This window comes from Morone saxatilis, unplaced genomic scaffold (genome assembly GCF_004916995.1).
Source record: "Morone saxatilis isolate NCDOM2014 unplaced genomic scaffold, NCSU_SB_2.0 Contig19, whole genome shotgun sequence".
NCBI classification, from domain to species: Eukaryota; Metazoa; Chordata; class Actinopteri; family Moronidae; genus Morone; species Morone saxatilis.
In genome coordinates, this window is record NW_023339751.1 from 10,779,175 (window position 1) to 10,791,884 (window position 12,710).

A 12,710-nucleotide genomic window follows, 5' to 3' on the forward strand; every position below is an offset into this window, starting at 1 on the left:
AGATGTGTTGAGCTCAGGTTGAGGACAGTCATTCACACACCTAATTTCTTTTTCTTTTGTCTTTTCCAATGTGTAACTATGGAATAAAGAAAAGTCAGCTTTTTTAAAATTCTACCTCAAACATAGGTTTGCAAATAAGTGAAACATTTAGTTTTTAAGTTACATTAAGTCCTATAATAATGATTGTGATAATGTAACAATACGTTTAAACAGATAGATAGAAACACAACGAAAAGTCAATAAAGTACAACGTACAGTATGAAGGTCAGGGAACAGTCCCCGCCGCTGACGCCCACCGCTGTCATTGGTCGAGAAATGAAAGATACGTACTTTGGAGGAATCTCATTGGCGGAGAGAACCCGGAAGTAGGGGAGTAACCAATCCGCGGGATAAAAGTCCTCACCGGTTTGACAGCAACAGAGTGGACCTGTCTCCTTCTCTGGAGTGTGGACTTATTGCAATTCAACATCCTCCGCATCCGCTTTTTAAAGCCAGTTCAGTTAACTACTTCCTTTAACTCAGGCTCTTTGTAATCAATCATGGCTGCCTATAAATTAGTGCTGATCCGCCACGGAGAGAGCAACTGGAACCAGGAGAATCGGTTCTGCGGCTGGTTCGACGCAGATTTGAGCGAAACCGGGGAAAAGGAGGCGAAGAGAGGCGGACAGGCCCTGAAAGGTGAGGAGGAACTCATGCATTTTGCTCCATTCAGTCCCCCCCCCCGAAATATCTCTGAAATACTGCAGGCCAGTGCACTGTTGCGATTGCATAACAGCCTCATAGACCGCCCCTCTGAGCGCGTCAGGGATATGTGGATGATGTGCAGACGTGCTGAAGTGATGTCTTTATGTGGCTGCAGTGGTACAGTGCTATAACAGGGGCCAAGGAGCAGGGGACTTTATATAGAATGTATCATAAAAATGTAGGATCCTTCTTAATTATGTGTAAAAAGAATTAAACTGTAAATAAAGCATCTTGAACATGGAGAAATACCTGAAATACACATAGGACAGTAGCCTTATTAAACCAGAGTAAGAATGGCAACCATTCGTGGATTTATTATGTCATTCAAAGAACATAAATCAGCAGCTATTTTGTTAATTGGTTAATTGTTTTAATATTTTTCAAGCACAAACATTCTCTGTCGTCGTCCTTTCAAATGTGATCATTTGTCATTCTTTGACAGTAAATTGAATATCTTTAGGTTTTGCACTGTTAGTTGTACAAATAAGCACAATGAAGACATTCCCTTCAGCTATGAGAAATGGTTCATGGCTACGAGTTGTTCTGTGTAGCCATATAACATCTTGTATTTGCAGTTAGGTTTGAGACTGAGTTGCTTTTTCTTTCTCTCCTCATGATATAATTTATAATGTTATTCCCCGAAGGCAATTATTGAGGCTGGATTATAACTAACAAAGCTGATAGAACACCAGTCACCCAGGGTAATCCAAGTGGAATTTAACAGCTTTAATAAACTCCTCTCACTCTTACAGATGCTGGCTTTGAGTTTGACATCTGCTACACCTCTGTGCTGAAGCGGGCCATCAGGACACTGTGGCTGGTCCTGGACGGCATTGACCAGATGTGGGTGCCAGTGTATCGGACCTGGCGTCTCAATGAGCGCCACTACGGAGGCCTGACAGGGCTAAACAAGGCGGAGACGGCCGCCAAGCACGGAGAGGCTCAGGTGAAGATCTGGAGGCGCTCGTTTGATATCCCTCCTCCCTCCATGGGCCCAGACCATGACTACTATACTATCATTAGCAAGGTAAGATATGATATCTACAGTGCATACACACAACCAAGGAGCTTTGTTGGACTGTGAGGAAAGAAATGCTTTTGTACATATTGACGAACTGACTGCACACAGGCATAACAAAGAAGAGGCATGACTAGAGCTGATCGATGCAGTCGGGCCCTATAATCAGCTGAAATCAGCAGAAATGATTAGAGTGAAAATGGTGGATTTAAGGTCATGTGTCTCAGTCTTTTTGTTCACAGCACAGTCAGCTTGAATACCCAAATATTTTACACATACAACAGTGTAAATCTAATCTGACAGCCATATCACGCACTGAGGATATAGTCCCTGACTATTTGGTAACATGTGCCCAAGTGTTATTACCTAATAGTATGTCCGAGGTGAGTTAATATATGACTGGCATGAATGAGGTTGAAGTTCAAAGTTCAGTCAAGGTGGAAATAAACTGTTCAGAAGTTAGACAAGTAAAAAAAAAAAAAAAGGTAAAGAGATAGCTGATTCTTTCATGCCTGTGGAAGACAAAAACAACATGTCACCATATTGCTCTAAAAGTGACACAAGGAGCCTCATAGACAGCTTTACTCCTCATTCACTTAAATTCATTTATATTCACCATCACTCACACAAAATGCTGGCTTGCATTCAGGCGCTTTCTATTCTCAAATAAGTGTACAATAAGTCTCTGCGGAAGAGGATTAAAGACAGTTAAACTATTTATTTATCTCTTTGCTGTTAGTCTTCTGGTCTATTATGTATTTTACATATTGAGATTGTCTTCCTTGCAGGATCGTCGCTATGCAGACCTGACTGAGGACCAGCTTCCTTCCTGTGAAAGCCTGAAGGACACCATTGCACGGGCACTGCCGTACTGGAACGAGGAGATCGCCCCTCAGATCAAACAGGGAAAGAGGGTGCTCATTGCTGCCCATGGAAACAGTCTGAGGGGGATTGTTAAGCACCTGGAGGGTGGGTGGTGCTGTTTACGTGCAAAGCTTTGCTTAATTCTTTTAGGCCAGGGGTCAGCAACCTTTACAATCAAAAGAGACATTATTTTTTTGGATGTGGAATCCATAGTTAGCCTAGCGAGGGAGACTTAAGACTAGTAGCTACTGCTATTGAGGTTCCGCAAAATATAGAGAAAAAGGCGCTATGTCAGTACGTAAGGTATAATGCACATTTTAATTGACAAAATGTTTTCATGTTTTTCATGTGTAATGGCTTCACATTTTTAAAATTGGAGAATATAAGAAAAAGAACCACATGTTGCATGTTTAGATTTAAACCTTTTAAGTACTTTTTTCCCCTTTGTCACAATGTTTACTTAAACTCTGTCACACAGATGTTGTCCTGTTAAGGATAGTGAATGCATACAGTATATAAACACAAACAGTCAAAGTGAATCAGTGATAACATATTTAATGAAAAACAACAACCTGCAAACTCCCTAACTTATCCATAACCGCTCTGTTTGTATGTGCTGCCACCTGTAGGAATGTCAGATGAAGCCATCATGGAACTGAACCTGCCAACAGGCATCCCCATCCTCTACGAGCTCGACAAGAACCTGAAGCCCCTGAAGCCGATGCAGTTCCTGGGAGACGAGGAGACTGTACGCAAAGCAATGGAGGCTGTGGCTGCTCAGGGAAAGGCCAAGAAGTAAAGCAACAGAAAAGCCCTCTATGTGTATGACAGTATAGGTTGTTCCTAACAGTTGGCCTCAGATTAGTGTTTTTCCTAAATCCTAATTTATTTTGGATTGTAATGCGTGAAGAGTACACCGTAGATTGCTGTCAAAGGCAACCTCACTCTACTTGCACAGTACAGGGATAGTAGAGGGGGAACAATTGGGATACATTAGGACCAGGGGAGCCACAGCTCTCAAGAGATTGTAAATAATTTTAGCTAAAATGGTCCAATAATATCCCAACCTTTGAGAAGGTATCAATCAACTGAAAGGGATAATATTGTTGATAAAGGCAGGTTTCATCTTCTTATCCTGTACTTGAATATTTAAGTAATAGCCCTTTTTAATACTTAAAACATTGCCACTTAAAACAAATAATATAGTTTTTGTTTTGAGAAAGACAAAAGTCTTAGCTATGCTGTCCACTGCCTGGGATGTTAACTTCCAGGCTGTGGTCTCTCTGCCACAGTCTGTTATACAATTTCAGGCTACTGTATTTGTCTTGGTGCTACACACACACATCTAAGGTTGACAACACAATTCAGAGTGGAGACAGGACTCCTCTTGTTGTGGCCTCTGTTTGCCCGTGTTTATACTGTATGTCTATGTGAAATACTGTTTTTCAAATGCACTGGTGGTAGTAAGGAAGTTATACCTATGTGTGTCTGATCATACTGACTTCATTATGACATATTGTAGTCTATTATAATGTATAAGACTTTTGTCTTTTGACCACTTTTTGGTCATTAAAGGGACCCCTGCAGTGGATATTTTCTGTCTCACTTTTCAGAGAACTGATGCATTCCACTAAAAGATGTAATTTTGCAATCTCTTGAGAGCAGTTAGGACAGCTAAACAGTCCTTTTCTCTTACTTTCTCTGTCTATGAATGGTATTTGTGCAGTGTCCTCGTATGTTGTATATGTCTGTGTTGTGTCTGACAATTTGTATTTTCCTCTTTATGTATCATCACGTTTAGTTTTATTTGAACATTACCAAACACTGTATTGCTGTCAGTATTGCAAGTGATAAATCCATTATTATATTTTCGCAATAGGCTACTGTTGTGAAGCACGATTAATCAAAGATAAAAGGTCTGAATTTAACAATTATCTTTGTTACTCTGTATGATTGCCTTTGGTCTGTCTTTGCCTCTTGGTGTCTTAGTATTTATGTGCCTCCAGCTCCTGTTCCTACTCTAAATGCCTCCAGCTGGCCTCACAGTCGGGATTTGGTTTGAAATATCCCATTTTGTCTTACAGTACTGCCATGTTTCTTTTTTTAAATGTAATTCCCTCTGCATTGGTTAAATGTTCCCTGAAACCTCCGATGTAATACACGTACAACTATGTTCAAATCTAATGTTTTCGTGTCTGCTTGTGTCTGGATGATTTTATTTTAATTTTAGTTTCTACAGTATAGTTGTCATAAATAAAAAAATTTCCACATAGTGATTGGAATTACAACATCAAGTCTAGCTTATGGTCAAAGTCTTTTGATTCATATTTACTTACTGACCAGGTTTTTCTAAGCTGATCAGTTCATTTGTAGTCTGAAAGTGCGTGTATTGGTGGTCAGCCTCACTTGTATCACCAGCATAATTAAAGTAATATTGATAAATTTAATAATAAAAAATTAAATGGGAAACGGTGCCAAAATATACATTTAGCTTTATTTATTCTGGCGGGAAAAAAAGCATTTTATCATAATTACATAAACAACTTTGCCCGACCATATCAAACAGATAACCCGTAACAGGGAAAGATTTCCTCTGGTCAGTGTAAGTAACCACTGATTTAAAATCAGCCATATCGAAAAGAAAGCCATGACACTGTGTAGAATGTGTTGATTTTTCAATTGTTGGTTTTATATAATCCCTCAAAGCGCTTTAGCCATGAAACTTGAAAAATGAACTGTGTTCATTAGGACTTTGCCAGTCTTTGCTTACTGTTCAATATTTCTGAAAGCTTTAAGATCTGGTTACTTGAAAATTAGATATGGCCTGTTGAGGTCAAAAATGATAAATCGGAATAAACAAAAAAAAAAAAAAAAAAAAAAAAAAAAAAAAAAAAATAAAAAAAAAAAAAAAAAAAAAAAAATAAAAAAAAAAAAAAAAAAAAAAAAAAAAAACAAAAAAAAAAAAAAAAAAATAATAATAAACAAAAAAAAAAAAAAAAAAAAAAAAAAAAAACGAAAAAAAAAAAAAAAAAAATAAAGAAAAAAAAAAAATAAAAGAAAAAAAAAAAAAAAAAATAAAAAAAAAAAAAAAAAAAAAAAAAAAGAAAAAAAAAAAAAAAAAACAAAAAAAAAAAAAAAAAACAAAAAAAAATAATGACCCTGTGTTTAAAAGTATAGAAATGGTATTAACATTTATTTATTCAAATTTAAAGTTCATTTCTATGAAACTCGCCTTAAGTATTTAGGTTGAAAAGTTTAAAATATAAACAATTCCTAGGGCATCTAGGAGTACAAATGTCAGTAAACATATGTTTAAATGAGGATTATAAGGGGGTCCTTGGCCCCAAACAGTTTGAGAACCCCTGCTCTAAACTGTACTACTGTCGGACTCCAAGTCCCATAATGCAGTTCGTGTAATGTTGGTAGATTCGGCTGCAGGCGGGAGAGGACCACACTGATGAGCTGATTTTAGCATGGGAGCTCTGAGTCCGTCATTGTTTTTGTCTGTGGTTAGAGACATACTGTACAGTCACCAAAATGAGAAGAGCAACAGAAAATCAAGGAAACACTCGGTGAGCAAATCTTTGTTTTCACTCCGGTGCTACTGTTATTAAGCGCCTTAGCTAGCTAGCTAAACAGCACTTCCTGAAACAGCAGCTGGAAAACATTCAGTTAATATTGGTTAACTTTAGTTCACGTTAGCAGTTTTACAGTACAGTCAGCCACACGCTGAGAGGAAGACCGCCATGTACGCTCTAAAATGACTTAACGCTAACTAATAACACTGATGTTAAAACTACGTGAACATGTTAGTCGATGACAGTTTCCTCGCTAGCGTCAGGTAGCTGTTTTCTAGTCTTCAGCCTAAACACTGCTCACGTTTACCGCCGCGTTAACGTGTTGCTTTGTTAAACGCTTGTTTGTTTCTTTGGGATTGAGGGTTTTGTGGGTGTGGTATAAAAAAAGACACAACGTGCAGGTCAAAAGTTAACTCGTAGCCAAGCAGAAATTGACGAGCAGGTGTCAGGTGGTTGTTTTTCCGGCCACGATAGGAAGACTCATGTTCCACGAGTTGTCGGTTCTTCATCGTCTGGTTTGAAAACTGCACTTACTTTAAATGGTTAAATTGCATTATTGTCGTCTTGGTGACAACAAAACTTTGATTCAAGTTTCCCCCTCTCTGGCTTTTCTTGCAGAACACTTTCAGAATACTTTTCCCCGAGGAGTAAAGGTGGGTGTAATTAAATGTCCTGTATCCTGCAGTCAGGTGTTGATGTTTTGGTGAATAACACTGTATTTGTGTTATAATACGTTTTGTTATTATAATAACGATGATGATGATGAAAAGGATGCTTGCGCCAAACAAACATGTTTTTTTTTTAAATATAAACATTGCAGCTCCTATGAAGCATATATAAGTTATATATGTACAAATGCTAATTGACAATATTCAAATTTCAATCATTCTTTATAAACACAGTTTATTCTCACAGCTTTAGTGTCATGTATAGGGATCTACAGACAATATAATAGTACACAGTTATATGGTGAGATGCAATATAATGTGTGTGTGTGTGTGAATCTAATTTAATGTCGCACAAAGCAGCACTTTGTTTTATGTTTTTTTTATTTCCAATACAATCAACATGCACACGTTCTCACTATGTAGAGTATTTTTGTGCATATAAAAATAATGCAATTAAATAATCTAAGCAATCATAACAAATAATGATGAGACTGATGCATAAAAATTCATACAAGTACGTAAAATAGAAGATTTAAAGGAAATATTGAATCATGATTAAAATCAACAACAGTAATTATCGGCTGTGTTAAACAATTTACATATCTAAATGAATACTGTAAGGTTTTAAAATAGTTTTTAAATAAATTCTGTGGACATTCGTAACACTAGGTTTGACTCGCTGCAGCTTGTCCGTCCTCGCGTCTTTTACTCATATCTTTGCTGGGAGGGCTGAGACGCGAGGAAGGAAGTGAGGGAGGTGAGGAGACGTGTATAATGAAAAGCACCCGCAGTCCAGGTTTTGCGGAGGTGGAGACAACTTTATTTGTGCTTTAGAACATAACCGCTGTGAATCAGTCAGAAAATACCCAACATAAATATTATTTTTGACCACATCGACCACCCCTAAGTCTGTTTAAAAACAAAAACAAATGCATGCGTGCAATGCAAACAATGACTTTGTTGAAATCTGATTTCATTGTCATGTAGTTGTCATTTACATTAGTTAAGCAACATACTGCAGCTCTAATTAAAACAGGATCTTATGCCTTCCACCTGGAGCATATTCAAAACAGATATACAGTAAAATTATGTAATTTATTGAGTATGCTTTAGAAATTATTAGGCATGTATCCCAAAACAGTGACGGAACTGTTTGTGCTAAAATAGTATAACAAGAAAAACATCTTCATGTCGTGACAAAGAAAAATCACAGGTACAGATACTATAGGCAGACTGGAGTGGCACTGCCCTCCTATAGTTTTGTGTTGTTTGGTAATTTTTGAGACATTTTAATGACCTATTGATATTAGTGCAAAAACTCTATTTCTAACATGTGAGAACACCAATCTCCTGTTGTAGTCACACGTGTGTAAGGGCAAATACGGACAATGTCCCGACTCGATTCTCGGGATGTTGTTTGGACTTTATATGTGAAAACATTTTCCTCTTTTTGACGAGTCGAGGCAGAGCTGTTGCTGCAGCCGCGCTCGTCACAATCTTCAAAGCGTCGTTCTTGCTGGTAGGCATTCGTCTTCCTGTGGCGCTTAACGGACAACTAGAATACTTGTAGGCGTATATGCGGCCTGGTTTGTGTGACATCTCTAGCCCGCGCTGGCTGCAAAATGACAACATGACACGTCAGTCCTGTCCACATTTGAGCTTTAAGTGGCACCAAATATTTTAAGAGACTTCAGACCTTAATGCACAAATGTTTCTTATATGTTTTCAGTGAAGGACCTCGCACTCCAAGAGTGCTCCCTACCCCATATCAGCTCTTTTATCCAGGAGACTCCAATGAAGCCATCTCAGGTCCCTAACCAGCTTCCTCACCCACCACCCAGGAGAATGTTGCCACTTCAAAGCCCCGAACTGTGCCACAGAGACAGACTGGGTCCACCGCGGCACCCTACTCATCACATGGGACCAATCCACTCAGGGTTTGTTCCGAGCAGCCCAACTAACATTGGTTACCCAGTGAGCAGGCCTCATCCCACGCCAAGTATCAGACTGGGTCCTCTGCATCATCCTGCTCAACCTCCAGGGTCTTTCTGCCCACGGTTTATTCCAGTCAGCCCGACTAACAGTGGAACTACAGCTAATAGGCCACAGCCCTCGCCTCCCTTTAACTTTCATCCCGCAACTCCTCAGTTCATGAAGGATTTAAGCAACCACTCCCCATCCTCCCCCATCAGGAGAGACCAAGCGACTGAATCGAGGGTCACATTACCTTACTCAGGAAGTAAAAATCCAACAGCACAAAGGCAAGAATCAAACAAGGTATTGTTTTCTCTTTTTTAATATAACCATTAGTGAAACCTAGATATGTTAAAAATCATGTTTTGATGACCTGTAGTATACGAGTCATGTGATGCTGAATTGTGACTGTTAACATTTATTCCGTCAGGCTCAATCCAGTGACGTGAGGAGCTCCATACAAACTGTCCAGCTCCACAGGCCCCCTATGACACCAGTACTCAACACCAGAGCTGCTCAAGATGTTGGTCCACTACCTCACTCAGACTCGGAGCACTGGAATCCTGTTAACAGCCAGTGGCCCCTGAGGGACTACCAGCCTTCTCCAAGTACCCACTCATTTGACAGGAGTAGTGGTCCCACTTTACCCGTCATGTACAGCCCTGTAGCCCCTTGCCAGGTAAAGCAGCTGGTTAGTCACAAGGTAGCAAGTCTTAAACTAAATAGTTTTTGCCAGGTGTTTAGTCACGTTACTGATATTTGTTTAACTTGTAGTCTCTTGTAACCATGCCAATGTGGAAATATGGCATGGTTAAATGTGCATGGGATGCATAATGTTATGCACTGTTATTGCTGTTGAAAATGTTGAAAAGGATGTCCCCTTTTGTCTTTTTTAGGACCAACAGCATAAACGAACACCTTCGAGTGAAAAGTTCATTCCAGGTAATTGTCAAAGTAAATGAGTACACTACTCAATTTTAAGACAGATCTGTAAAGGTGAATTTATGTTTATTTGTTTTTGCTTTTCGAAGTTAAAAACATTAAATTCAGATATCAAACTTTTTTTTTTCCTACTGCTTACATGCGGATTTGAACAACCCATTTTGCCCATTTTGGCTTCCTCATAAGGCTGCAATCTTTAACCTAGTTGGCACTGCAATGGCAACGAGTTTGGAAAATTGTTTGCATCTTGTAGTTTGAATACAGTAGAAATGTCACTGACTTGTACACAGCTTGTGAATTACATGTACTTACTACTACTACTCCTGGAATTGTAAACTGGTCTGACATGCCCAGATTGACACTTCTCACTGGCAGAGTGTAAGCATCATCTCCAGTAACAGTGCAATGTTTTATGTTTCACTGCAGTCCACAATAAAAGGTTAAATGAACATGAGAATTTAAATAGAAATATTAGCTTTAATCTTTAAATAAACCTTAATTATCTCTTTACTACTTATACTTGTGTTTTCACCACTAGTGTTCACAGAAATTAATTTCAAGGTTGGGGCACTTGTACTCTTTACAAGTTGCTAAATACCTGAAAACATGAATGCTAGCGTCACCTGTTAGTACTTATGTGAGAAGCTTTTAGTTTTACATGCCACATACTACTGCTCTTGGTAACGGATAACATTGTATGGGTAATTAAATTAAATTTTTTATGCCCTTTTTTTTTTTTTTTTTTTGCCTCCAGCAGTGGACATGAATTACTCATCTCAGAAGAGGTACAGGGAGTTTGAGGACTGTGACGACGTTGCCAAGAAACTGTGCCTTCAGGGTGCAAACTCACAGACACTGAAGCCCAGTGTTGGCAACTCACTCAGCACTTCACTGGTGTCTCAGCCGTCATCGGGGCCTTCTTCAGTCTTGGAACTGTCACCCAAAACCACAGAGAGCCATCTGTGCACGGAACCAGCATGTGGCCAATCAACCTACTTGGAACTGTCATCTACATTTAAACCCACCCAGTCATCCTGCGCATCGTTGTCACCCAAACCGTGTATAAAGAGACGAGCATCAACGGGGGCAAAGCAAGCCTATATAAATTCCTCTCAGAATCATACTGTGAAGTTAATAGAGTTACAATCACCTTCAAAGCCACGTGAAGACAGAAGTGAGGAAAACAATAAGAGTGAGAAATCAAGCTCTTTGTTATCGTCCTTGGTTCCCCAGAAGGCCACTGTTAGTTCACCTCATGTTCTGTCAGGCAGCCACCCCTCTGGCAATACTCATCGTAGTACCTCAGTCTTACCAGTCAAGACCCTGAGCAGAGGTAATCAGGTCGAGGAGAGCAGAAAAACGGACGGTAGCACTCCCAAACCAGCCTCAAAACCAAATTCTAGTTCTCTGAGTTGTCGCACAGTAGAACGGAACAAAACTGCCCGTCCGCGAAGACCTGTTGCAGTCTCTTACGATATAACTGAACTTTTTACTCCTGATCCCATTGTAGTCTGCCCCACAAGTAAGAAAGCAAAGCCCAAGATAGATGAGGGAACAACTAAATCCCTCACCTCAGAGAAAGCTTGTTCATCCAGCGCTGTGTCCAGTACCACAACTACTGGATCCTCCTGTCACGTAACACAAACCATCACAGTAACGAGTTCTCGGGCAGTAGGCACCAACGTCTCCTCCGTGTCATCAGCACCCCAGCCACAAGTCTCCTTGCCAACTGTAGCTTTAGAGCGGGTAAAACTTGAAAACCTAAGATCTTTTTGCCCCAAAGATGCTGAACTCCAAAACTTGACTTCTTCAGGCAGGGAGCTTAAGGACGAGAGTGTTAAATCTGATGATAAACGTGCATCTTTCCTCCCCAACAATGTGACATCATGCGCTTTAAAGACTGACACCGCTGCCTCCGAGCAAACTCTTACATTTCATTGTCGTCAGTCTCCACTGCCGGAGAGGAAGGCAAATGAAGGGGGTAAAAAGCAAGTGAAAGAAGATGATCCTATAGATGTGGAGCTTGACCTAGGCCTGAGCTTTGCTGTGGATTTGGATCTAACCCAGAGCTCCCATAGTAGTGAGGAGGAGCAGCTTCTTTCCTTGCAGGAGATGATGGAGTGTGTTACCAAGCCTCCAGACACACCGGAGAAGGGAGCCTTCTCAGAGCCTAGCACACCTCGACATCACAGCTGCCAGTCAAAAACTGTAAGCTCCACATGGCTTATTTTTATCGTACGTGAAGTTATGAATCCGTCATAATCAACTTGCTGAGCTTGTTTGGATCTTAATTGTCTTCTGTTGCGTTTCCCACAGCAGCCATTGCCTTCCACCGCGAAGTCCGGCATCTACAAGAACAACCTCGATCAGATGCTGAAGGAAATAAACACCAATAAAAAGTATAATATTCAGAAAACTTCACTCACGTTACCTTTTTGAGCTGCAGTAGCTGCACGAGAGGAGCTAACGTTCTTCACATTCTTTTTATCCATCAGAGCTAAAGAGATTGAGACACAACTTCTAACTGCATGTAAAGAGGACTTGTTGAGAATAGCTGAATATGAAGAGGCTGAGGAGAACCGTGAGGAGGGCATCTCTTCAGAACACCAGTAAGACATGTAGCACATTTAAGCACATTGCACCTTGGCACTGCATCAGAGTCATTGCACAGTAATTAAATGTGATCTGCATGGTTTATGTCCTGTTGTAAATGTGTTTTTTTCTTAGGGAATTCCTGCAGCGCTACTCATTGATGTCCAGCGCAATCAGGGAAGTGCCTCCAGGAGAAGTGGTGTTCAATCTGGAGAAATTCGGCCAAATCTTCAACCATAATACGCTGCAGCTGAGACAGTGCATGGTCAATCCACAGGGGACAGTACAGAAAACCCTTCTTTGGTGAGTTGTGTATGTGTGTGTATGTGT

At 40.0% G+C, this 12,710-nt stretch overlaps 2 protein-coding genes across 2 annotated transcripts in view; both read left to right on the forward strand.

The window, feature by feature from the left end:
- Window positions 1–360: 360 nt before the first annotated feature.
- On the forward strand, window positions 361–4,805 carry LOC118329810 (phosphoglycerate mutase 1-like). The gene is made up of 4 exons (XM_035664127.1): window positions 361–678; window positions 1,497–1,771; window positions 2,551–2,731; window positions 3,256–4,805. The coding sequence occupies exons 1-4, from the start codon at window positions 540–542 to the stop codon at window positions 3,423–3,425; spliced, it is 765 nt and encodes a 254-aa protein (XP_035520020.1). The 5' UTR covers window positions 361–539; the 3' UTR covers window positions 3,426–4,805.
- A 1,234-nt stretch (window positions 4,806–6,039) lies between these two features.
- Window positions 6,040–12,710, forward strand: part of slf2 (SMC5-SMC6 complex localization factor 2) — an 18,593-nt gene continuing 11,922 nt past the window's right edge. Inside the window, exons 1-9 of the mRNA XM_035663810.1 lie at window positions 6,040–6,198; window positions 6,823–6,857; window positions 8,602–9,149; window positions 9,277–9,525; window positions 9,743–9,788; window positions 10,543–11,996; window positions 12,105–12,187; window positions 12,284–12,397; window positions 12,516–12,683. Coding sequence (XP_035519703.1) covers window positions 6,164–6,198; window positions 6,823–6,857; window positions 8,602–9,149; window positions 9,277–9,525; window positions 9,743–9,788; window positions 10,543–11,996; window positions 12,105–12,187; window positions 12,284–12,397; window positions 12,516–12,683 — 2,732 coding nt within the window. The 5' untranslated portion in view covers window positions 6,040–6,163. The remainder of the gene's footprint in view (window positions 6,199–6,822; window positions 6,858–8,601; window positions 9,150–9,276; window positions 9,526–9,742; window positions 9,789–10,542; window positions 11,997–12,104; window positions 12,188–12,283; window positions 12,398–12,515; window positions 12,684–12,710) is intronic.

Coding starts and splice junctions, on each gene's coding strand:
- LOC118329810 (XM_035664127.1), top strand. CDS start 540: ATGGCTGCCTATAAATTAGTGCTGATCCGCCACGGAGAGAGCAACTGG. Junction 679..1,496: donor AGGCGGACAGGCCCTGAAAG/GTGAGGAGGAAC, acceptor TCACTCTTACAG/ATGCTGGCTTTGAGTTTGAC. Junction 2,732..3,255: donor GATTGTTAAGCACCTGGAGG/GTGGGTGGTGCT, acceptor TGCCACCTGTAG/GAATGTCAGATGAAGCCATC.